This window comes from Papilio machaon, chromosome 16 (assembly GCF_912999745.1).
Source record: "Papilio machaon chromosome 16, ilPapMach1.1, whole genome shotgun sequence".
Classification (NCBI taxonomy): Eukaryota; Metazoa; Arthropoda; class Insecta; order Lepidoptera; family Papilionidae; genus Papilio; species Papilio machaon.
The window spans coordinates 4,623,414-4,649,887 of NC_060001.1; the positions used below are offsets into that span (position 1 = coordinate 4,623,414).

A 26,474-nucleotide genomic window follows, 5' to 3' on the forward strand; every position below is an offset into this window, starting at 1 on the left:
ATAAAAATTATGTTATACTATGCTTTTGTTTTTAAATTTTTAATTCCAAAATGTATTTATAAAATTTTATAAATTAAGAATAATAAATTGCAAGATTCAGCGAGAAAAATAAAACTTGAAATGTGAATGTTATTATTTTTGGCTGCATAAGTTTTTCTTGAGCCTCCAAAGATATTTAAACAATTTGCCGTTAAAATTTATTTACCACTATTTTTGAAACACAGCTGTTGCATTTTTGTAAATAGTAATATAAATCCTTTTGTGATGTATTCAAAACGCACAGGCGCTATTAAAATATAATCAAGGAAGTGGATATCGCCGTAATTTTTAAGGTAAATATAAATAAAAATAAATAATATTTCTGTAAATATTCTCGTTTAATATTAGTACTGACTTAAAATAAAAAGTTTTAATAGTAAAGTAGTAAAATCGGAAAAGTATAAAAAAGGTGTGGACTGATAAGAAACTGAGCATATTATGGCAGTAAGTTTGAAGATGTGTATATATTTCATTCAAATAACCGACATTCGAATTATTGGACGACGCCATCTTGAAATTAGAAGAAAGAAGTTATGCGTGACGATCGCGTCTTTCGGGTTTCATGTCCAGCGAGTGCAGAGAGCGTAGAGACCGCGAGCGTTCGAACAGCGAGGGATCTGTGTAAATTGGTTCGCTGCCGTCATCGAAGGCGTTTGCTAACCTCCCTGAAGAACCAGCCTCCTCGCCGACCTCCGCAAAAGTACGACCGAGACCACTGCAAGAAATATGATACGGATTTGGTAGTTTTGGGTCGATTTTGGTAGCTAACATTTTTTTATTCTACACATAAAATATTCTTTACTTCTGAGATGTCAGTACTCAAAATTTTATTTAGTATATCAATACCTCAATGAGAAAGGCTTATGTAAATGTGATGCGGAAAACAGAGAGGGACGATTGGGGCGTGGTCCGGGGGCGGCTGGTCGAAGATCCGGCACAGGACTCGATGCTTGAATGTTCTTACGCAGTACTCTCCAATAACGTCTAAAAGAATTGACAAGATTAATAGTTAATACATTAACATGGTCAATTTTCCACTAAGTTTAGAAACACATTTCAAGATGATAGTGTAGTTATTAGTACAAAAATAGGTCTTACCTGTAGATATATAATGCAGCAGTTAACATTGCTAGTAATAAGGAGAGTAGAACGCAAAGTGCTACCAAAAGCGACCGGTAGTGGTAGGGGGAGACACAAACGCCGGCTGCAGCCACCACCGGAGATGAATCTGATGCTCCGTTCTCTTCCAGTAACTCATTGCGATTGTCAAACACCTAGTAAAATATGTGATAATTTAGTTCGATTACGACAACTCGAAAAACTTATTCTCATTTTTAAATGTTCAATAGCTGTCTCCTCAGATATCTATTTATTGAATTCAAAATTATAACAAATGGCACTAACTCAGTTAAAAGAGAGCTAAATAAGTGCCAATTACCGAACTTCGAATTGAATAAATACGTTAATGCTTTTTAACTTTTTCTGAGACTTACCTCAATCATTTTTCTGACATGACTTGGAGTTTCCACTTCATCCTTAAGATACTTATCAACTTTGGCTTCCTCGAAAGAGATTTTATAAATAGTTCCCTCATCATCTTCGTTTTTCTCTTTGTTACTTTCTGTGTCATTCTTTGTTACTGTATTGTTGCTTTCTACCGCTAGTGTAGAATTTGTTTCACGGCGTTTACGTCCGAAAGACTGTTCCGAACGCCCAGTGTGACTTGGGCAGTATGCCTATAAACAGAAAATAAGTACGTCGTTTATTCAATACAGATAAAAAAACATAACATGAATATTAAGTAGCATTAATGTCGTATTTATTATGTTATCTAGTATTAGCAAGATAACCTTTGGAGATCAAGTAAATACTGACTGCAATTTGATACAGTGTAGAAAATTATTGATGTGTTTATCTTTGACGTAAATCTATTATCGAATAGTTTATTATTAAATCTCGGACAGCTGCTTGTATTTAATAAGTTTACCAAAACTAAAATTACGGTAATTTGAACAGAATTAAATTCATAAAATACTAACTGGTTGACAACCATCTCTGCATGTTCGTACAGTAGCTTCAAACACTAAAAAGTTCGATTCTGGTATCTTGAAGGCGTTAAATCTTGCTTCCAACGAGTCACCGTTGCGACCTTTATCCAACTCTGGGAAAACATCAGGATCTACTGGACATCTGAAAGAAAATCCACTCTTCCTTAACTTAGCAGTTGGTAGCTTAATTTGAATTCAACTTTAGCTTTGGATGAAATACTGAAGCCTATTTCAACGAAGATGGAATACCTCATTAAACTAGTTCATCCAGTTTAAATAATTAGAAAAGTTGTTATGAAGACAAGGGATATCGCCTCTTTACAAGAACAACGTGATATTTTTGATACCACAATTTACAGGAAAGCAATTTTAAATATTTTGAAATTCACATTTTTACCACACAATGAATTCTAACATTCTTAGGATTCCATTTGAAAAGAATCTTATTGTTAGAAATATCAGTCTGATTTTTTATTACAGAGACGTATTGTCGATTATTTTTAACTACATACCCAACTCTATCGATAAGTTGCACAGAACGGCCGGAATAGGGATCTCTTGCGATAACATTGGTAGCGAATATATCTGTAGCGTAGTTATATCCGTCTTGGGCTTCAAGTCTAAATGTCAACGGGTCTCCCACAGCGATGGTTGTTGTTGGACGGCCCTGGTAGAGGATCATCAAGCGAACCTTCGAATTCAATGAACTCTCCTCGGGTAGGTATTCGATAGGGATGGGACTTCCCGATCTGTCGATAAAATCATAACCAAAACTACGGTTAGGTTTGAAATATAGCTTTAAAGTATAGCACGTTGACTCTGAATGAACACAAAGTCATAAAAGTTGCCTATTTATATATTTTTTAATTTCCAGATACTTGTTCATTTTAATTAGAGTTCATTCAGAGTCTTTCGTTAGTAGCTGTTAGTGAAATAACACAAAACAGCAAATAAATCAAATGAACCTTCAATTACTACCCTATTTAAATTTCAGATATAAAAACATATCAAGCAATAATGCAGTCAAATCGCAAACTCACACAAACAATCAAGCAATAAAAAGTTATAAAACTCAAAACATACAAACAACAAAACATTCAATATCAGTAAACATGTTATATTATAAACTGTCCTGAATTTCCCACACAAATATTGAAAATCCAAGTAAATTCATTCTAATTCTACCAAGTAAAAAAATCACGCTTGGTTATCAGTTATTATCAAAGTGTTTAAAAATTATCAAATTGTTCCTATTTGAAAAACTGAAGTTCTATTTTTAACAACCCATTACTTTGACCTTCTCTTTATAAAAATAACTGTCGGCTTCCACTGCTGAAACACGTCACAACTCTTAGACAATAGAATCCAACTTAAATACGGAATCTTACGTAATCTTTATTTATTTCACGATATGTGATTTAAAAATTTCATAAATTTATGTTAACGTTTACGAAATCTTTAGAACAAAGAAAATACATAGGTAATAATTAATATAGAACTTCGAAATTTTTCGAATAGATACAACTATGTATTGATACATTAGAATCTCACCCAGCTCCAATGTAATTTGAGGTAACCACCGCCTCGGCAGGGCCACGGAACAAACATGTAAGATTGAACCTCTTGTCTCTAGATGTCTGCACGTTGTCGCTGAACTGAACTACCACTATGTTCGTCATTGTGTCACCGTACTGTGAGGATATTAGAAAAACTCAGTTATAATGTTACACATAAACATGTTCACAGATTACCATTTAACGCAGTACAGCTCTTTCGAGAGTATCATACTTCACAATAATGGTTTATTTCTGTACTGTAATCGTTTATGCTTGATGTAAGATTTGATCAAGGAATGGAAGGAAATCCCATACTGTCTCCTGCTCATATGTTTTATATTTATAATCTATCCTTATTTTGTAGTCGAAAGCAATTCTTAAAAAAGTAATCTGTTTTGTTTACGATACCAATCAGTGAATAAATATATTTTAGATCTTACGTTGTCCATGTGAGACACAAACGTACATGAAACATGCCAACGCCCTAATAAAGTAGGTTAGGTTGTCAGTCTAGTTTTAGAATGTATTAACACAACTCACTCGTTGTGTACCGCATTCAGGGTATCCGTGCGCGCCGCTAATGCGCAGAACATTCGAGACGCCTCCATTGCCGCGGAAGAAACAACGATCGTAAAACCCGTACGTGTACATTCGACCGAAAAATCCTTCAGGAAGACGCAGCGTGAATTCCATTCCATCTTCGTTACACACTTGAGATACTGTAAAAAGTAACAGATTAAAAATAATGTAATAAGTGTATATTCAAATTCATAACCATTGCACTAAATTAGAGATGACACAGTTTATATATTTGTACATATAGACCTTGATTGATAGAAGAGTACAACGTTTCCTGTCAATTCCATAAGTTATTTAACTTACCATCAAGACAATCGTCAGCGATGCGGCCAAGAGCTCGCTCATAAAAATCATAATCATTGGCAGTGTTATCAAAGTGCGCAGGATTAGCAGCATCCAGTTCCCGCGTGTCGCGGTCGCTGAGTTCGCAGTTGTCACGAGACTCGCCATAAGCCCCTTCCCTGTAAATAACATGTATCTCATACTTAGACTCGACTACAGTAGTACCTGATGTTAAAATACAATATGAGCCAAGAATAATTGAACTAATATGAAGATACTTAACAAATCAGTAAACTTACCTGTAATTGAATGAGCGACAAATAAAATCTCTAGCCTCGATACACTCCCGCTGACAATGAGCCAAAGAGTGCGCCGTGGTGAAGCGTCTCACGAAACGTCTTTGCATACGTTGCCGGCCAACTTGTCTGAAGCTGTCCTCCTCACAACGAGACCCTTGCCATGGTCGATTGCCTACTGGCGGCCTGCCAATCGGGCCACCTAGTGGTCCCGCGACGCCACCTCCTATGGGACCCCCGACTGGACCTCCAATAGGACCACCTAATGGGTTACCTATTGGGGTTCCGATCGGACCTCCGATTGGACCCCCTACAGGCCCTATCGGTCCGTCAGTTTCGTAACCTCCATATCCACCTCCACCTAAAATACCAATTTGAAATTAATTTGTAATATGCGAAATTGAAGATTAATACATAAAAGATGGCATACCTATTGGTCTATCCAGGCCTGATGGAGGATAGCTACCACGATATCCACCTGGTCTGTCAATGGGTCTTCTTATACCATAAGTAGGTCTAGGTTCAACTGGATATCTAAAAACGATAATGTGTTCCAAAAACATCTTTAATTAAAATTAACGATCTAGGACCCTTCGTACACAAGGCACCGTACATCTTCGAAACCCGTAAGCAACTTGCCATAGAGATTCGTACACAGCGCCCATAGCCGTTTTTTCTATCTGTCATCGCTACAGACAGTCGCTCACAACCATTTTGTTAAGATAAAAAATTGAAATGTTGCTGTAATTTTCAAGATGGCGGAGCAAATATATACAGTTAACATGCAGCTGTAAGCCTGTACTGACCGATTAGATGACTCGCGTCGACGATTCCATGTTATGTGTACGGAGTGCGCGCAACGCGATCCTCGGGACACGGCCATACAATAATAGTTTTGACGATTTACATTGCCTTATGTACTAAGGGCTTAACTCATTATATTATTTTATTTCTCTTGGTACTAGTCCAGTTTACCTGTCTGGTGCAGGACGAACCCCTCTGTCTGGAAACCGTTCACCACCGGAGAATTCCGAACCGTAGTAACCACCGCGACCATAGCCTACATTAAAATGTCACATCAAGTGTTTAAAAGATTATACAATGTTTATAGTCTATATTCTTACATAAGAAGATAATGTTCTTACCAGGATATGACGAACCGGTCGGCGGATATTTGTCATACAATTCTGGATATCGATCTCCTCCTAGTGGTGCAGGATCACGATTAACACCTACTGGGTACCGTCTGAATGGATATCTTCCCCAGTCATTTGTACCGGAAAAGCGGTCCTGATCGTATCGGTCAGGATAACGGTTAGGATAATAAGCGGGACGGGTTGGATATCTTTCACTCCCACGAACAGGATATCTATCTGATTGAAACCGGTCGTCGGGATATCTATCCGGATAAACGTCAATAGGGTATCGGCTGATTGGATAACGTTCACCGGCGGGATATCTACCAATGTCATTCGATTGATAGTCGTAAATAGGATGCCGTCCGCCGTCGATTGGGTAGCGGTCTCCGCCTGGATATCTGTCTGGTGCTGGATATCTATCTACACCCTGTGGGTATCTATCTATTCCTGGGGGATATCTGTCGGATGGATATCTCTCCGGTCCGACACCGGGTGGGTATCTGTCATCTGGATACCTATCTGCTGGGTAGCGGTCTCCTGAGGGATATCTATCGGGGTATTGGTCGGGTCCCACCGGGTACCGGTCGTCGGGCGGTGGGTACCGGTCCGGTCTCCGGTCGTACCGGTCATCGTCCGCATATCGGTCGTCATCGGGATAGCGGTCAACACCGGGAGGATATCGGTCCCGGTCCCGATCCCGATCCCGATCTCTATCTCGATCACCACCACCGTTACCACCTTTGAAAGTGAAAATTAAATGTTGTAACTAAGTCATTGAAGTATTGATCAAAACTAGCATGCACTACACAATACTAGCAATAATTAAGTACCAAAAAACAATACTATGAAAGTTCTATATCATACAAAGTACATATTACTAATAAAGTATTACATACATATTATTTATAGGAACATGCACTAATAACACAGATACATTCATGCGCATTCATCTACTACAAAAAAGATTATACAATTTGAATTAATTCATAGGCCTAAAATTTCTATAACAATAGATATCTAGTGTGGCCATGTATGATGAAAATTAGCGATTAATTACTAAAATTCAAGTAGCAATCAACTTGAAATAAAGTAATAACTTTTAGACACAAAATAATAGAGAAACATAATATTGAAATAAAACAATTTTCTTTGGCCAGACTAGTTAAATAATGACATAGTTTAACTATAGACTTAACAATGGCATTAATATTTACATACATAACTAACTACTTAAATTATATTTCCATATCATGTTGAATATATTTAAATCATAATCGAATGTCCATAACTACTATGAGCCCATTATTCCCTACAATCATGCATCAAACCTGTATTGGACCCCGGTCTGCCCCAGGAAGATTGCGAACCAGTGCCTGATCCCCCTGCCTCGTTCTCACCAGTTACGAGCTGATCTGAATCCCCAAAATTATTGTGGTACTGAATAAAACCGTATTCACTGATAATGCAAAATTAACAAAATTTTGGATACATAACTGTTAAAATATTTTTAAAGAAACTCTTTTCTATGAATAATTTACGAAACGAATCTTTATTTTTAAAAATTATATGGAAAATTATATGGTTAATTTATATTTTGCAGTGTGCAAAGTATCAGATTTACGTATGAAAATTAATACATTACCATAATAGACATATTACGTGTTCTATTTTTGTAATAGGATGAGTTCAAAGTCGCTTATTCTGCCTTGTTACGACAATTGGCCACTTATGATTGCATTGTACAATTCGTATGAAATAGTTGGACATTACAATAAAAAAAATTGTAATATAAAAGTTAAAAAAAATTAACATAATATATATGACTAAGTTGTTAGAACAATAATTTATGGGCGGAATCGGTGAAAAAATAATTTTGAATTACAACAGAAAATGTACACTTAAAAGATATGATTGTATTTTTCAAAAAAAAAACTTCATATTCAACTCAAGTGTAAGCTGATTTTAAAAATAAGCTTAAATATAAAATCCGATCTCCATAAAATGTTAAAATTATTGTCACACTATTTAACGTTCAGTGTTCTCATGTTCATTGGGTGTCCCCTTACTGACACGCTTGTGTCTCACTCACCCACGTGATAAAATAAAAGAATTAAAAAAAACATATTTCGTTCACGTAATGTATCTGCTTTGCTGACAAAGAAGTACCCATATTTAAAATATTTGTTTGTATGTCCGTATGTCAGGTTGCTTGTCTGTCAACAAGTCGGTGGCGGCAACTTTTGATTGCGTGTAATAGTGGAGTTTACATTATTATAGACAAAGAAATCATAATATTTATTTAATGATAATATCACGTCTGGCTGCCAGACATGTTGACCTGGATTAATAAATTCAAATACTAGCACTTACAATGTATTCCATAAAAAATATGCTCTTTCTCTCGTTAGACGTAAAGCATTGCAAGTTGAATTTAGTACAGAAGTAATTAAAAACATTTTTGTTGGCTCACTAATTGTACAAATAACTTTTCAAACGATGGTCAATTTTAATAAACGGCTACATACCTTGAGAAAGTCACCTTTTGTTACAATATCTAAGCAATATAAGTGTTTCCAACTTTTCAAATAAACCCTACAGTGGGTAGAACCTCTATTAACTAGATTGTTATGTTTAGCACCAATAATTTGCTTGCCATGTTGCTAGACAGTACTCTTTTGTTCAACGAGCCCACTCAAACGTCAGTACTATGTTATACTTACTCATTAAATTTTCATAGTAGTCAAAATCGGGATCATAAAGCAATCGCATGCCGTCCTTCTGATTGTATCGACTCAGGCGACAGGTCCTCGCCCTGTCGCTGTACACGGCGGACCTGAACGAATACAAAACAAAAATAGAACAATATGTGTCAGTTATCGTACAATGAACTCTGTGATTAGGGCAGACACTCACACTCGTTACATGCGTTTATTTTATATTGACTTCGCAAATGTTATAAACACCTTATAATAGATATGTAATTGTTTTAAATATCTTAATAATAAAGGTTGTGTTGCAAATTAAATCTGGATTATAGCAATTTCACATTTTTAGTTGCTTTTTTGTTTAACAAGGAAACGTAGTAAGTATAAATTTTATCTAATAATTACTTACAGTGTTCTCTTTTCGTTTCTTATGTATTTGAATATTAATGATGTCAAAATGTCTTTTTATTGAAAAAAAAAAACATTTTTTTAACATCATAAGGTTGTAAACAATTAAGCGGCCACCTTAATAGCCCGAAATAGCGAAGCGACCGCTGCCCATAGACATCCGCAATTACGTCGCTATTGTATTGGTATTGCACCGAGCGAGCCGGATCATTCGTGCATCATATGTTGCTGGTGTCTACCACTTTTAAACACTATACTTAAAAATAACAACAAACACTTTATCTTAACATAACTTATTTCTTTGTAGGTCATTGTAAGATAAGATTATATTGTAAAAACTAACTGTCGCCCGCAACTCCGTCCGCGCGCAGTTAAAAAAATCTTATTATAAAAATGAAGTTGGCCGATTCTCAGACCTACTCAATATGCTCACAAAATTTCATGAGAATCGGTCAAGCCGTTTCGGAGGAGTACGGGAACGAACATTATCACGAGAACAAGAGAATTTTATGTATAAGATTATTATAAATAAAAAACAAAACTCGTTTAACTTCAATCGAAGTTTCCTTGAAACGTGTGCTTTGACTTTAACTTATGTGTAACCTACTTTCGTTTATGTAAGAAAATGTTGAAACCAAGTATGAATTAAGTTATATTTAACATTAATATGCTTTAATATCAACTTATATCAAGAATTATTTCAAGAAATTTACATATTGTTGTTACTTAGTTATATGACTAGTAATTTTGCATTATGTTCAATACAAATGTAAATTATTATCTGTAACTATGTGCCACGCTTAACTTAAACACGAACTTAAATAAAACATTATATACAAACATATGTTAATTTGTATTATTTTCGATGTGAAGATTATGAAATTCGTATTGTTTATATTCAAAGTTACAATGTTGCATGCATTCTGTGTCCGCATCGTGACACATTCCTCAAAAACAATATGTATATCAATAATAAGATTATGTCACTCGTGGTGTTACTATTAAGGAAATAAAAGAACAATATAATATCATTTCATAATGTTTAAAGTTGAAACAAAAGAAAAACCGAAGACAGTTTGAATGGATTACGTTGAAAAGAATGTGTAAGAAAGTATGAGGGTAGTGAGGTATGGAAAAGTAATACACTGTGGCAACTCTATTGGAGTCCTAAAAAGACAAAGTATTAAAACTAACTATCACACTCAAAATTGTTAATCGGACTCAATGGTTTGTCAATTACGAACTACGGCAGTTAAAATTTTATTCCACCTGCTTTGGAAGCTGAGGCACTAGTCGAAACACTCGCAGAGTAAGTGGTCACTAAAGAAGTCCCTTGGTGTCCAACTAACAATTTTGACATAATTTGAAATTACGTTTCAAGTAACGTCTGCGGAGATTAGAAGTTTATCTCACCTGCATTGAAAGCTCGTCTGCCTAAGGCATTCGTCGAGGCACTCGCTGAGAGAGCGGCCTGTGATCTCGGAATGGAATTCCCCGGTGATCCGGCTGTTCCTGTACCGTTGGAAGGCTGTGTCGGGCCGCCTGCCCGGGGAGAAGAGATGCGACGTCGCGCTGTTGTCCGGGTACTCCGTGCCGCGAGCTGTCACCCGATGAGAGACTGAGCGTAATCGCGACAGAAAACCCTTATTGTATCGTTTTCACTCTGGCCAAATGTTTTTTAGACTAAGATTTTCTGTTGATCTACGCTAAGATATAGTTACCGTGCTATTTATTATATTTTTCTTTCATTAGTAGCACAACCAATTTATTAAGTAATAAGTGTTTCAATGCTATCGTCTTTGTCATCTCAAGATGGTTTCTATTCTAGCATACGTTTAAAAATCTCCTTTCTTAAATTTGTGGACAGTGGCTTGCTAGACCTTTCTCGTTCATGCGGGTTTTCGAATAGTAAAATGTATATTTTCATGAACATAGAAAAGTGGCTAAAAAGTAAATTAATCACTGATGTATATAGCAGAGGTTAAGTAATCAGTAGTAGCACTATTGATTATTTAACGGTTTCAAAGTTCCCAAGGTTCCTAAAATATGCTGCTAATTAAGGAGTTTAAACAGTAACAATACTTACGGTTGTCAAGGCACACTAGATCGTAGAAGTGGTGCGTTGGTGAGGCGCTCACGGTGACGTCATCCTTCTGTGAGACGGAATCCTCCTCGGACAGCACGCATTGCCGAGTCATTGCATCGTGCTCGATAGAGCGACAAAAATACCTAGGAATGATGTTTATTGGTGATTTTTGTTACCTTAGCCTGCATGATTCTTTGTATAGATTTTGTGGTAAACAAAGTAAAATATCTGTCCTATTATTTTTTACTCATTTAAACAATACATGACGTTAGCGAACTAAGGTGTCATCTTATCTTCTACAAGACCTTTTCTTATAGTAAAGATTTTTTTATTGTAAAATGCATAATTTAAAAATATTTCTTACTTTTCTGCGCGCACGCACATCGATTGACATTCATCTAATGTCATGTTTGAGAATACATCGGCTTCGAAGGGCCCTCCCAGTCGTTTGTTCTCTTCTTTGATGAACACTGCTAAACCGTCACAACGTCGTTCAGCTAAAATAAACAATTATACAAGCTTTTGTGACATGATACATTACAAGGCATATTAATAACACTACTCTCAACTTTACAAAAGCCTTTTTGTGTTTCAAATGGTTATCATGTTGAATAAAGCAAATCGGTGATTTTAAAATTATTTTGTTGCTACTAAAAATTACCGTTCAAGCAAGTGTTCTCCAGATAATCCGCATTATGATCGTCCTCTAACATTTCGGGATGAGTTCTCCTAGTAAATCTGCTGAGAGAGCATGTCCGAAGAGCAGAGTCGTACGTCGCGGAACGACAGACGAAGCTAAATTCTCCCAAGCATTTGTCCTCGCATTCAGTGCGGTTTGCGACCATTATCTCTTTAAGATCTGAAGGTGGCAGCTTCAGACGCTTTCTAGCATGACGTTCGAAAACATAACGACGTGATGGACACTCCCTTTCCGGACGATTTGCTGGAAGAAAAATATGAATTATGATTTGCTGGTAGAGTAACAAACTTACTTTAAAAATTCTCTTTTGTGTACTTTAAGATTTTAATTGAAATCTTGCTAATTTAGTGTCTCGCAAGTTACGTTTAGTAACAATTAATAAGCCCATAAAAACGATAAGGTTGTAGCATTATACGTTTGCAAATTAAATAGAAATAGAACCGTAATTATAAATGACTTACAAGTTAGACAGATTTCATTGAAATGAACACTGTTGGGGACGATCATGAGAGTTCCGATACCCTCGGGAGCGGCTTGCTCTCTCGTCAGGTAGCAAGTGGACTCTTCGTACTCAGGTTCCGGGCTGAATGCCGCTATCCTCGCTCCTGGTTGAAAATCGATGGAGTTGCACGTACGGACCAAGCTATTGCCCGATCGATCGCGCAGGCACAGATCCTGGCACTTCTCTAAAACGCGGAAAGGCGGCGCTGTCTCGCGTACCTGGGATAATTTTTTATTTTTTGATAAATCAGGAATAGGGGGTGTGAAGTAGATTGTTTTCTTAAAATAATGTAATTTGTATCAATTTTACTTTTATTCAATCCTTAAATAGTTATTACGAAAATCTCCAGTTATACATTCTCATTTTATAACATTATCAAATAACACGCAGGTCATATTGTCAGTCATATATAAAAATGCATAGTTTTAGTTTGTTTTTGCACAATTCCAAAGTAGAGCAAGTTATGAATTCGATAACATGAACATAACATTTACTTTACTTCCTGTTATTTTCCTCTTGCTATGTTTAGTATAATTATGTAATATCAAAACATACGCACCACATCGTCGTCGAAGCCGTGTAGTTGTTGATTCGGTAAACGTTCGTACATCACACGACCCATTCCTTGATTACATGTTGTTTGCGCTATAATTACAAATAGTTTCTGATCAATCATACAATTACTAAGGTGGATACGAATATTTGTGACAATCGCCATCTTATCGCCATCGAAAAGTTGTATTAAAATTTGTGCAGTGGTTATCGGGCGTAAAGTACACCAAAAATATCATACTAATTATGACATACTTGACGATGATGATACGAAGGCGATTGTTTCAAATATTCGTGGTCGACCCACAGGTCACTGTTGTAATTTATAGATGTGTTAGTATTATTTACAGTCAATTTCTTATCCATATGGTCCTTTAGGAAGTGACGACTTAAAATGACCGAAGATGGATTTGATGGACGAAAACTTGGTGCGCCGACCTTACGTAAGTGGAATAAGGACAAGGAGATGAGGAAGGTCTTTTAAATGCATTCTTTCACATTTCATACAAAGGGCTAAAGATGAAGATCTAATTAAAACAGTTCTCATTCCTAAAATATTACCCAAATTGATGCAGAAAATTCACAAAATAGTAAATTAAGTAATCTTTAAATATTTATTCTAAAAATTAAATTTCATATTTCATCGTTATGAATTATAGATTTCTACTTGAAAGAGAAAGTTGGGAATTGTAGGGAAAGTTGTTTGACGACACTTTGCATTTACAAGTTTATTGAATGTGTATTACGAGTATAGAGAGTACTTACATGTGAATTAATAACAATTTATTATACTATGAACAAAATTGTTTTCCCTTGCCCTGTGTTTACTCTTACCTCGATTTCTAGCATAGACAAAACTTGGTAAAAAAATATTTTATAAGAATCTTAACTTCTCAATCTCCACTCTTGTAGCTCTATGGCTATATTCGTCACATTTTGGAGATAATAAGGTAAATGAAAATCTATGTACATAATATAATAGTTCATATACGACGTGGGGGCCTTCAAGAGTAGAGTGAATAGGCATTTACCAAGCGCGTACCATCTTTAGACCTCATCATCACTTCATCGGGTAGGATCGTGGTGAAGCGTTAGCTTTTTCAATATAAAAATAAAATATATGTCGGCGCCCGCGCGCCACCTGAGCGAAACTGTAAACAACACGTGCACCGATTGCGTCATTCGATGCCCCCACTCTCCCCACTACTAGCTCTGCCGCTATAAAAGACATGCAACATTATTTGAAAGGCAGTCTTGGCTCTGGCGTGGCTCGGTGCACTAGTTGTACTTCGCTTGCTTAACCTAGACGCTTCGGATAGTTAATTTGTGGAAACGAATTAATTATTATTCCGGTGCTATAATTTGGTCCATAGATTAATTATACCTGGTTATTATTATTATTTAAGGCTTATTTATTGAATTGTTACTTTGGAACATAGTTTAGTTTAATGGTAAATTAAATGTCAATAGTCCTGTGATTTTGCTAAAAACTATTATAAAGTTTAAAGTAGCTTCATTCTTTTTAACTATGGCCGATCCTTTTTTTTTTTTTTTTTTTTTTTTAACGTTGGGAAATGTGTTAAGCATACCGCCCGCCCTTCGGGGGGGCGGGCGGTTATGTGAGGCTCCCCTGGCGCCAATAGGGGCGCCGGGTATACTCACCAAAACCCAACGGTGTTCCACCTTCTCCGCTTGTGATGGGGCCGTGGGAACGCAATAGCACACCACCACGGCCCCGTCTGCGGATTGCCCGCCACGTGGAGATGCGGCGAGCCCTGCTTCCGCGACGACGCCTTCAGCAGAAGGCGCCGTCGGCCTTCGCCGAGGACACCCCGGAACACGTGGGGAGTCCTACAGCACGGGAACCTTCCGAAGCAGGCGGCGAACCCCGATTCGCCGCCCGCGGGTCCCTCACGGCGGCGCCCTGTCTAGCGCCACAAGGTGCGCCCGACGGCGCCGCCCCGGTCTCCTGCGGCGGATCGGGAGCGAGTCGACGGCGTCTTCCCGCGCCCGCTCCGCCGCTTCTTTCAGCGTCATAACCTCGACGCTGAAAGAGGAGACCGCCTTCCATACCTCCTCCCTGTCTGCCATAGCAGCTGCCATGACAGGCAGGGAGAGGTCCGTCCCAAGGACCGAGGACACGGCGGCGCGCTGCTCCGCCCACGCTGGGCATGCTTCGCGCGTGAGTTGCGCCGTGTCCACCTCTCCGGTGCCGCAGTGGTGGCAGTCCGCGGTGGGCTCCCTTTTCACCACCCCACACAGATACACCCCGAAACATCCGTGCCCGGTGAGCATCTGAGTGAGGTGGTAGTTGGGGGCCCTGTGGCGGCACTCTACCCACTCCCGCAGGACGGGCCGTATCGCCGCCACCAACTGTCGGCTCGGTCCCGGGGCCTCCAGCTCCTCCGCCCACCTCCGGAAGAGGTCGTCGCGAGCCTCCTCCTTCCACTGCTTGACCTCCAACTGGTGCGGGCGGAGGTCACTCTCCTTCAATCGCCGATAGACCGCCGCAAGGACCTCAGCCTTGAGCGCCCACGGCGGGCTACCGGCGATCAGACACGCCGCCTCGTATGACGCCGTACGGTACGCCCGAGCCACCCTTAGCGCCATCACCCGCTGCGGACGTCGCAGCAGGGTGCGGTTACGGGCGCTGAGGGATTCCACCCATATGGGTGCCCCGTACAGCGCCATCGACCTCACCACCCCCATATAGAGGCGGCGGCATGCCCCTCCGGGGCCGCCCAGGTTTGGAAGGACCCTTCCGAGAGCGCCTGCGGCAACTATGGCCGATCCTGTTCCAACATCAGAAGTGGGATCGGATCCATGTCCATCTTACGATCAAACCAACTCGACCAACTGCATGGAAAAGCAAATGTCTCTTTTTTCTTCCGGAATGAAAGCAATTTTATTGAAATTATCAAATAGTTTAAATCAGCATCCCGTCAATCCACCTACCCCTTTTAAATTGGTGTCATTCGATCCCGATGACGCAGATTCCGACATAAAAGACTGGTGTACCTTAAGCGAAATGATCATCGAAAAAAAGAACTTGGAGGGTGTAGACCTCATTATTGCACTCACTCACGCTCTTAAAGGTCGCCGCGACCTGCCTTACAAAAATACGGCCAGATAACATGTCCTGATATGCTATCAAGGAAATATTAATCTCAAAATTTTCAAAGCCAATAATAATGCAAAACTGTTTTGATCAGGTCATTAAGTTTCGCCTTGGACAAGGGAATTTCCTAGGAATATCTAAAGTAGCTTCTAGTTCACCTAACGACGATACATCCAGACTAAACTTGGATGATATTAGATCTAGTGCCTCCAGCAATATCATTAAGTCCTCGCCGGCAAAACGGAAGTCGTCGCTGATCAATCCTTAACGCCAACGATGTCGTCACATCCTATAAATCTACCCTATATAAGCCGTTGCACTGACACTGCAAGTTTAGTTTTCATTCTGTCTTCGTAAGGTCAACATAACTTCAACTTCAGTTTACTTAACTTATAAACTCAGAACCAACCACGCTGCCGGTTGCCTGCTTGATAGATAAGTACTGGTTACTGAGTCATTTCTGCCTTTTTATCATTTTGTATTCATGACGTTAGAATTACAAATCAGTTTAAAATCAGTTGATAACTATGATTGTAATTTGATTTTGTGTTGAATTATTGATTTTGTGATAAAATGTAAAATCCCTTTGTGATGTCTTATTACATCTAGGACTTCTAATAACATTGTTCATGAAACCGAGTATCCGTTAGATAATATAAGATTTAGTAACCAACCTGATGATGGTCGATTAGTAGTGACCACACCCTTACTGCAAATTCTGATACCTTATCGGCACAATCTGATACAATGTCGGCTAGCTCTAATGTAACATCTGTATATTCTGTACCTTAAAATATGTAATTGAAATTTTATTGAAGGGCTTACGCCGGTCCAATAATATGGCTATAGTGAATCTTAATTCCGGTCCAGCATGAATGCTTCAGGGAATGACAATTCCGGTCTAGCAATGGCTGTAGGGAATCTTAATTCCGGTCCAGCATGAATGCTACAGGGAATGACAATTCCGGTCTAGCAAAGGCTATAGGGAATACTAATTCCGGTCTAGCAAAGGCTACAGGGAATAATCATTCCGGTCTTATCTTTTTACAGGACCTCAGGTCGGACCAAAACTAACTACCATAACTCTGAAGGGTCAGTTTGGACCGGACCAGACACTATAATATTGTCAGGATAATCGAACGATGTTTTTCTTACTTACTACATGTATAAAAATTAAAAGGGGCGCGTGCGAGGGCGCACGCACGTCAGCATGGCCGTGTCGGCGCCCGCGCGCCACCTGAGCGAAACTGTAAACAACACGTGCACCGATCACGTCATTCGATGCCCCCACTCTCCCCACTACTAGCTCTGCCGCTATAAAAGACGTGCAACATTATTTGAAAAGCAGTCTTGGCTCTGGCGTGGCTCGGTGCACTAGTTGTACTTCGCTTGCTTAACACGTTCGCTGCGGCACCAATTTTTGCATACTTTCCGTTCCTGCGGCACGAGGTATAATCGGCCCGTACCGTGACCAGACGTTAGGGCGACACGCGGTCTATTAGACCCCACCTCCTTTTACAGACTAAAATTCATTTTCTGGCGCGAAATCAAAGATAAATGAGTATTTTGGTCCTTATTGATATAGACAGTGAATTGATGAACCCTAATCCACCGTCGCCCCGGGATCTGATGGCTAGTTTAGGAATTATTAGCAAAACAAAATATGGGATCTTATATACCTCGTAACGCACTGAAATAGGGCAAATTTTCGCTGCGATTAGTGATGGGAAAAATAATATCGACGTTTTTAAACTGTCTTAACTACGCAACGACTTGACCGATTTTGATCAATTATATCTCATTAGATCGTTTTAAGGGCAAAACCTGGCAAAACAACACAAAGCTATCAAAGGATACATTTTTTTAAAAATAATCTAAATTGTGCTTGAAGGCGCCATAAAGAAAAAAAAAACCGGTCAAGTGCGAGTCGGACTCGCGCACGAAGCGTTCCATTCTATACCATTAAGAGGCACCTATTACAGACTTATTATTGGAAAAATAATGGATTACGTTTTATGCATAAGGTTTATCTTTCTATTTGTATATGGAAATCTTAATGCGGTTCACAGAATAGAAAAAAAAGGCAACCAGAAGTAGAAAAGAAACTGTCCTATTTATTCTGCCTCGGGCTTTAAAAATACAATTATTAGAACTTGAATTAACATTAAAAAATCAGTATCAATATACTTTTTTTATAAAAATCTCAATATGTATATATGTTGTACTTATTTATGACTTTAGACATGTTCGGCGCTGTAAAAGGACGTGCTCTCCAATCGACGTGATGCACAACACTGGTCGCGGGAAGCTCGCGTTGAGTGCGGTACGAGGTCAGGGGGGATATGGGACGTTTTAGCCTCGTTCCGCACTGCATTAAAATTATATTAATTCAGGGCGGCACGAGGCCTAAGACATCCGGTACCAAGGTAGGTACACCACCGAGTCCGGAACCATTAGTGATCTCAAATATATATTTATCTCTTTCCTACACTGGACCAAACCAAAGCTATGCCATTCGCACGACAGGGAAATTCACTTTTTTGCTTGCCGCACCACAGGGAAGTTGCATCAGGGGTGATTTAGGCCTCGCTTCGCACTTAACGTGTTAACCTAGACGCTTCGGATAGTTAATTTGTGGAAACGAATTAATTATTATTCCGGTGCTATAATTTGGTCCATAGACTAATTATACCTGGTTATTATTTAAGGCTTATTTATTGAATTGTTACTTTGGAACATAGTTTAGTTTAATGGTTAATTAAATGTCATTAGTCCTGTGATTTTGCTAAAAACTATTATAAAGTTTAAAGTAGCTTCATTCTTTTTAACTATGGCCGATCCTCTTCCAACATATGTATATGACAGTATTTTCTCAGTGAGCAGTTTTGAATTTCTAACATTCATATTCTCCTTTTCGTTTTTTAATTCACTTAAATGTTAACCGCTAATTTATTTATTTCATTCTATATAATTTTTAGCCGACTTCAAAAAGAAGGAGGTTATTTATGTTTATTGTTATTGATTATGACGTGTTAGAATATAATCTTGTTTTTCAAGGTGATATAATTGTTTGTCAGCAAAGATAAATAATACCAGTAAGTAATAGATCAGGATTTACAACTTTATGTTTGTAAATAGTAAAGAAAATACGTTTTAGACAACACAAATGTCCTTTATAACGGTATGTTTTAAGCTTCAATTACAACATGCATTGTAAATTGTAATGATTATTACAAAAATGTTTTTAATTTCATCTTATTCTTAAAAATTATTGTCTCGTAGGTCGCGAGCACGAAATTACCGTCGAGCGGGGCGATGGAGGCAAAAGACTCACTCTTCTCTCATCTCGTTTCGTGTGCGTCTCTGTATTGTGCTATAATTTTAATTACAACGCCCCACTCCGCTCTTCGCCCCGACTCGTTGCAAATTTTGTACCCGTGGCCTTACTGTTTACATTATTTATGTATTACCAATGTTCCTTTGGTTTAAAGAATAATTGAGTTAAATATTAGTCCTTCGAGCCATGTCACTAGGATATGTTCTACCAATTTTGATCGATTTGTATCTTTTTTTAAAGTTAAATGTTTTATAATTACCGTTTGCCATAGTAAGCATGGTCAGAGCGGTGAAAGCGTGCATGACGCCCACTCCCCGCGGCTTCATCTTCAGGTCTGGTTGTGGCTGTTCCGAGACGGGTCACTGACCTCACATGTGGTACCTAAAGGAAATTATATAGTCATACAGATATATTCATTGTTTGTGAATGTGTTTTAAGAGAAAAAGTCATTACAGATTAAGTAATTACACCCACATTAGTAGATACTGCTGTTAAACAACTTATTTTTTTCAGATCAATATGTCATCCGAAAATAATAATAAGAAATAATGAGATTGAATGTAAGGACCGAAGAAAGTATCGATAGATTTTAGTAAAGCGAATATGCGTAAGAAGAGAGTTAATTCAGACATGACGTCTGATAAAGATGTATAGAAGAGTAGTACATTCAGTTCCGATTATCGTAGTGACAGGGCAGGTCATTAAAAATGTGCACATAGACTTTTATAAAATACTAGCTGTCGCCCGCGACTCCGTCCGCGCGCAGTTAAAAAAAAACTATATGGGGGGGGGGGTATGAAAAATAGATGTTGACCGATTCTCAGACCTACTGAATATGCTCACAAAATTTCATGAGAATCGGTCAAGCCGTTTCGGAGGAGTTCAAGTTCGAACCCCGTGACACGAGAATTTTATATAATAGAAATATACAGATAGAACAAATTAACTAACTAGGGTGACGCAGAGACCCAAAGTGGGCCTTGGCCTCCGACAACAAAAGTCTCCACTTTCTCCGATCCCGCGCCGTCCCGACCCAGTCTCGGACCTGTAGGTCTCGAAGATCTCTATCTACCTCATCCATCCTCATAGAACAAATTACGTAAAGATCAATTACGTTAAGAAGGAAAATATTACTAAAGGGAACTACGTAATAATATAGCATGTATTATTTATAATATCAATTATGTTATTATAGTGGAATCCTGACAGATAGATTTGCGCCTTTGTTTTGATCAGTGATACGAGAACTGTGACATTGAAGTAACGTGATCAGTAACCTTGATGAGATAAATAAATAAAACTAACGTAAACAACTTGCTTCAATTAAATAGTCAGGAATTAAAAAAATATGCATAATTTAAAAAGTATGAAACGAGTCATAATTATTCCATAATTTTATCTATTGTATGGTTTTTATATTTTCCTACTAAGATTTATAAATCTTACTAATATCATAAACTAGCTTTTACCCGCGACTCCGTACGCGCGGAATAAAAAATAGAAAACGGGGTAAAAATTATCCTATGTCCGTTTCCTGGTTCTAAGCTACCCGCCTACCAATTTTCAGTCAAATCGATTCAGCCGTTCTTGAGTTATAAATAGTGTAACTAACACGACTTTCTTTTATATATAAGAGAAGATGTGAATGTTTAGATGGATCGATGTGTGGATGTTTGTTTGAAGGTATCTCCAAAACGACTCAATGGATCTCGATGAAATTTGACATAGAGGTAGAGCATAGTCTGTAAGAACACATAGGCTACTTATTAAGTTTTTTTATGCCACGGGGGCGGAGTCTCGGGCGTCAGCTAGTCTTTATATAAAACCTAAATAGTGTTCGTATGATTGTCTAAATATATGTGCAGATTTTGATGTAATTTGAGTAGATTATTTTTATACCTTAGCACGTCAGAAAATATTTGTGCTACGTTTTTTAACCGACTTCCAAAAGGAAGAGGGACTCAATTCGTCAAAGTTTTCAACAATAATTTTTTTTGAAGCATTTTATATTAAGATATTTTATTTTAAAGTCGCTTTACTTTTACTGACTTATATTGAAATAATGTAACTAAAATACTGGGCTTATGTACGAGTATATTGCCACCGCGATATCGCTTCGTTGATCAAAACAAATCATTTGACGCTACGATTGAGACCAAGGTTATAAATGTACAAGTCATTTTTCACGTACATACTTCTGTTTATATATATATTTCCAGGAGGTAATTTTATACAGTGTACTGGTTTAATTTAACGAAATGTGGTTCGCAGTCAATTCTGTGATACAACTTTGACTCTTCCTAGCTAGTAGACCATATAGTGGTGACATCTGCTTTCCTTAAGAGGCTTTATCTTCTTCTAATATAAAAACAATGTTAATTTATTTCTCATGAATATTAAAAAGTTTAGTTTAGTTCATTTCTTATGCTTAGTTTTAAATACTGCAAATATTATTCTCAATCACGTTTTATACGATAAGAAACTATTTATGGAAAATATTGCACGCTTGTTAACGTTACAGTGCAAAATAATCGAATCAATGACTGGCGACGTAGTAAAAAAATATAAACAGATTTATCTTAATGTTAAAAATATTTACGTTCATATCATGTACATTTTGGAGAAATACAGCAATTTCATTTCTTTAAACTTTATTCTTAAAATTGTTTAAAAGGCGTTATCATCACCTTTTTAAATATAATGTTACTTAGAGTGAAATTGGATACGGTTTATTCTTTACCGGCAGTAACATTTGCTATACTAGCGCCCTGGGTGACATTTCTACAGCACCCTCTTTTTACCATTCATTTGAGAGAGTTAACAGGGTTATTTGAGACTGTGTAATTCGCAGACCTATAGCGCTATATCTTCCGTCCATCGCCTTAGGCGGTGACCCAACCGCGCCCTATCCCGACGCCGGCACTGTAGGCGCGTTAAAATAGTTTATATGAGAGGATAACAAAAGCTACCAATAAAGCATCAGCGTTGATGATATCAGACGTATAATAGCGAATGAGAACGGCAATTCAACGTAACAGTACATCATTTTGCACGCGTAATTGGCTCGCAGTGTACCCACAAACAAAACAATATTTAAACGCTATAAAAAGGAATGCGATATTTATATTGCTACAATACTGTTATCCGCTATTGATAGTGAACATTATTGACATGTATCCGATGGTCATGCGTTTACCGTTATCGTTCAGAGACGCGTGAAATGGGAGCGGTCAGTGGGAACTGTGGAGCAATACCCTTTCACTGTCAAAATACTTTGCCATAATCTAGAAATGTCAACTGAATGTAGTACTGTCTAGTTATCTAAAAAGATTGGTAGACACCATTCGCTTGAATAACAGTTTGATGGCTGTGGTTTTAATTTTCGACATTAATATCGTTGATAAGACCGTACCGCTGACTCAACCACTGATTTGACAGTGTTGTTTTTGTAATGCGTATCGTTTTCTTTTTTATTACTTTTAAAAACACAACTTATACTTATGAAGTATTCTGTTAATTACTTCTTTAAATTGATCTCCTTCCAATTCTGTATCTCATATTTAACATATTTTACTGCCGCAAAACTCATTTAATGGTACAAATAAACGTCGCTCATTGTAGAACTTTTATAGAAAATCTAAACTAAACGGCACCCTTAGTGACACACGCGGCACACTTAAGTGAGTCAGTTATTGTTTTTTTTTGACAATATATAAAAATGTAATCTTCAGCCAAGCAGTTTGCTGTATGCGTGTTTTTTATTTAAAAGTTGTCTGTCTGGCCTTTGATTTATATTGTCAGCCCTATACACTAATCTGCATGACAAAACGTTCCGAAGCCTCGGACTATGAAAATTTCGGCTTTTCCGAAAAAAAAAAATGGTCGCGATCGAAAGCGGATGCCCGCGTCCGGTGCTTTGTATCCGACCGATGTCCTCGCGTGAGTAACAACTCTGCCTAATGACGTACCTTCTAAAATTTTTATACAGTTATCTGGGCCATGGAATCAATTCTCATGAAAATAATTTTAAAAATATAACAATATAAATATTGAACAATCTAACGTAGAGTGGCTACGTTGTTCCATATTCGAAAGGTAACTAAACCACGACTGTCAATGAATGTTCATAATTTGTGTAATTTCAGTATCTTTGTGTATTAAAACATAATTTGTACTGTAATCATTCCATTTTCATTTATTATTAAGATACATTCTATTGATCCATGTTAAGGAATGAGACGAAGTGGTAGATAATATTAAAATTGAATACTTGGCCATGAAATTTTCGTAAAAGCCCTTTAAGAATAAAAACATAACAACGATATCTAAATCAACGTAACGTTTCTCTATTTCTTAATAACTATTGACGCAACTTTTTATAAACAGCGAATTAATTTCACAAGACCGTCGCGTCGGCCCATTTAACAAAGTTTTACGAAATCCTGAAATCGGTGAAAGCGACCTACACCTATTTAGTTATTTCCTCCAATTTAATACGGAAACTGTTTTGTCCTCTACATTGATTTCATGAAACTCAATGGGCCATAACGGAATAGTGTGAAAGCATGTCTGCCTACAATAGGTTCATGGGATGGGCTAGGATGGGCCATGGGAAAGAATGCAATCCCGGAAAAATTCTTTCACAATTTAGTAACGATATAGGTCACGTTTTGTTTGTGGTACAATGATTTTTTTATCAGGAACATATACAATGTGTACCATTTTAATCGGGTCTGTAGCAAAAAGCTTGAATAGTGTGAGATAATTCATTTCAATTAAATTTTGTTTAAAAACTCTTCCCATTTTTTGTTTATTTCCGTGATAGACTCTTTTCAAAGATTGTTAACGTGAGTAATGTGTACTCAATATTTTTCTTTGCGACAATATTTTTTCAGAAAGAATTTTATGTATTTTCAATATACTGACAAGATAAAAAAATCTTTTGAATGATTTTATTATTCAAAACCTATTTATGTAATCAAACAAAAACATGCCTACTATTACTACCTACCTACTAGTACTATTTTTCACTTCATGGAAATGTTATTAGTTCTAATTTACTAGTAATTTCAGTATTATTAGTAATTTATTTTTTTAAATTCAATGTTTCATTCGCGACTTCGTCTGTGCGGAAAAAATAGTCCAAGTTATTCTCACACATATAAGGTAACTTTTAGTAAAAGTACCATCAAAATCGGTCCAGGCGTTTCGGAGTTTACCCGGAACAAATGCTTATTTACGCACAGACGGACAGACAGACCAACATTTTAAAAATTGGTTTTTCGTTATAAGCTATGCGAATAACTGTTGTTCGCCAAATATGGTTTTTCTCGATCTTACATACAGACAATCCAATTTTATTAATTATATAGATTAGGCCGAGATGACGTACATATTACATGGTCAAGGTTTTGCAGATTAAAATATTCATGAGAAACTAGTCTAGAAATCATCACGCGAGCCTGTAATGCTACAAGGACTAATAGAGGTCAAATAATTTCACGGAACATTTTACCTTACTTTTCATAATAATAAATGAATTGGCTACAATATATTAAAAAGTTGCAGAATAGTCGGAGGCTCACTGTTTACCAATTAAACAATGAAATGCTTATTTTTGACGCTGCATTTGGATACGGTAAATTTTACCTCTCTTTTTGCTTCGATGTAACGTTGAGTGTGTATAATTTTTTATGGATAGAGCTATTCTATTTCGTAAGAAATTCTATGAAAGCATCGGCCATAAAAAGGTTGCTGGAAAAGTGCAAATACGTAAGCACATTATTCTTCACTCGCAGTGAGCTCATGTGGCATCCATCTGCGCAAACTTAACACCGGCTTATTGTTTGAATCTTGTATTACATGTTTTTTTGCTTTTTTGTTTACTTGCTTTTATGCTCATTGTGAGCAATTAAATGTATGCATATTCCATAAATTTAGTACTTAATGCATGCACGTGCGTGACTCTAGTACGTGGTTGCATAATGCAGTCACACAACACTGCGCCAGCGCAGTCCTGTCGTAGTTGTAACTAGAATACATATATATGTATTTACAATACTTAACTTAGGTAGGTAACTTTGGTATACTAAATATCTTGTTAGGTTTAGTATTAAATTGAGTCACTTGATGTCGTATATAAATATCAGTTGCTTCTATATTACGATTTGTATTGTTTACCAGTTTGTCGCAGAGTTTATTGGATTGAATTCTTACTTATTATTAAAGTTTTTTGTAATTATACTTATTCCAAAAATATTTCGTTTTCAAGTTCGAACACATTATAAGTATAGTGTGTCTTGTTATTTGCCGATTGTTATCAACTGCGCAGTAAATATTTTGGAAAGTAAATATAGTCGCTAAAGTGGCTATCGCATACAATTTGTGATTTAATTTTTTTAATAAGATAAGAGGAAAAACGAGCAGCGGGAACACCGAGCTGTTCAACAACGCCCATGGACATCTACGATAGAGGAACCGCAGATGTGTTGCCAGCCTTTAAGAAAATGATACAAATCTTTCCTATCTTTTCTTAATCTAACGCAAGATTTAAGAGTGTTAAAGCAAAGTGTCTAATACATTCGCTCAGGATTAATTTTGAGATCAATAAGTCTAACTTTAAAGCAGAAAAAATAGTAATTACACGTTAAGTGAAACAAATTGTTGTTGGTTTAAATGCCCCAATTATTGCTTATTTATACAAAAAAAAATCTTGATGTCAAAATTTGTTATATTTATATTAAAAATATTATCAGGTTTTAAAACGATTGACTAATATTTTACTACTAAGTTGAAAGCTTAAGCTAGAATATAACGACAATAGTTAGACCGCAGCCTTCGAATACGTGACACATGATTGAATCTCCGACTTCTGAACTTTCAGGGGTTACTTTTAAAAAGTGAGCCGAAAACTTCGTATACTTATAAAAATTAGATAGATAAGACTTTTTTTAAAATTTGTAATTATACGTAAAAAAAACTTACATGAGCTAAATGTGCTGTATGTTTTCCACACGTTAGCGTTTCCACTTAGTTAAAGCACACCAGCACGCCTGGTCACAAGTCACGGGTGCACATCTGCCCAGCCAAATCTAAATTGTGGTCATTTCTATACCATAATTCAGTTA

At 37.3% G+C, this 26,474-nt stretch overlaps 1 protein-coding gene across 1 annotated transcript; it reads right to left on the reverse strand.

The window, feature by feature from the left end:
• Positions 1-386: 386 nt before the first annotated feature.
• Positions 387-26,474, reverse strand: LOC106721419. Its single transcript, XM_014516346.2, has 23 exons — positions 26,332-26,474; positions 19,607-19,728; positions 12,900-12,985; positions 12,300-12,558; positions 11,800-12,081; positions 11,503-11,635; positions 11,139-11,281; positions 10,466-10,670; positions 8,660-8,772; positions 7,268-7,351; positions 5,946-6,677; positions 5,776-5,860; positions 5,231-5,334; positions 4,804-5,161; positions 4,526-4,683; positions 4,184-4,362; positions 3,639-3,778; positions 2,600-2,860; positions 2,079-2,229; positions 1,533-1,775; positions 1,138-1,313; positions 886-1,023; positions 387-754 (listed from the first exon to the last, which is right to left on the reverse strand). Exons 2-23 carry the CDS (start codon positions 19,671-19,673, stop codon positions 571-573), a joined length of 4,281 nt encoding a protein of 1,426 aa, XP_014371832.2. The 5' UTR covers positions 19,674-19,728; positions 26,332-26,474; the 3' UTR covers positions 387-570.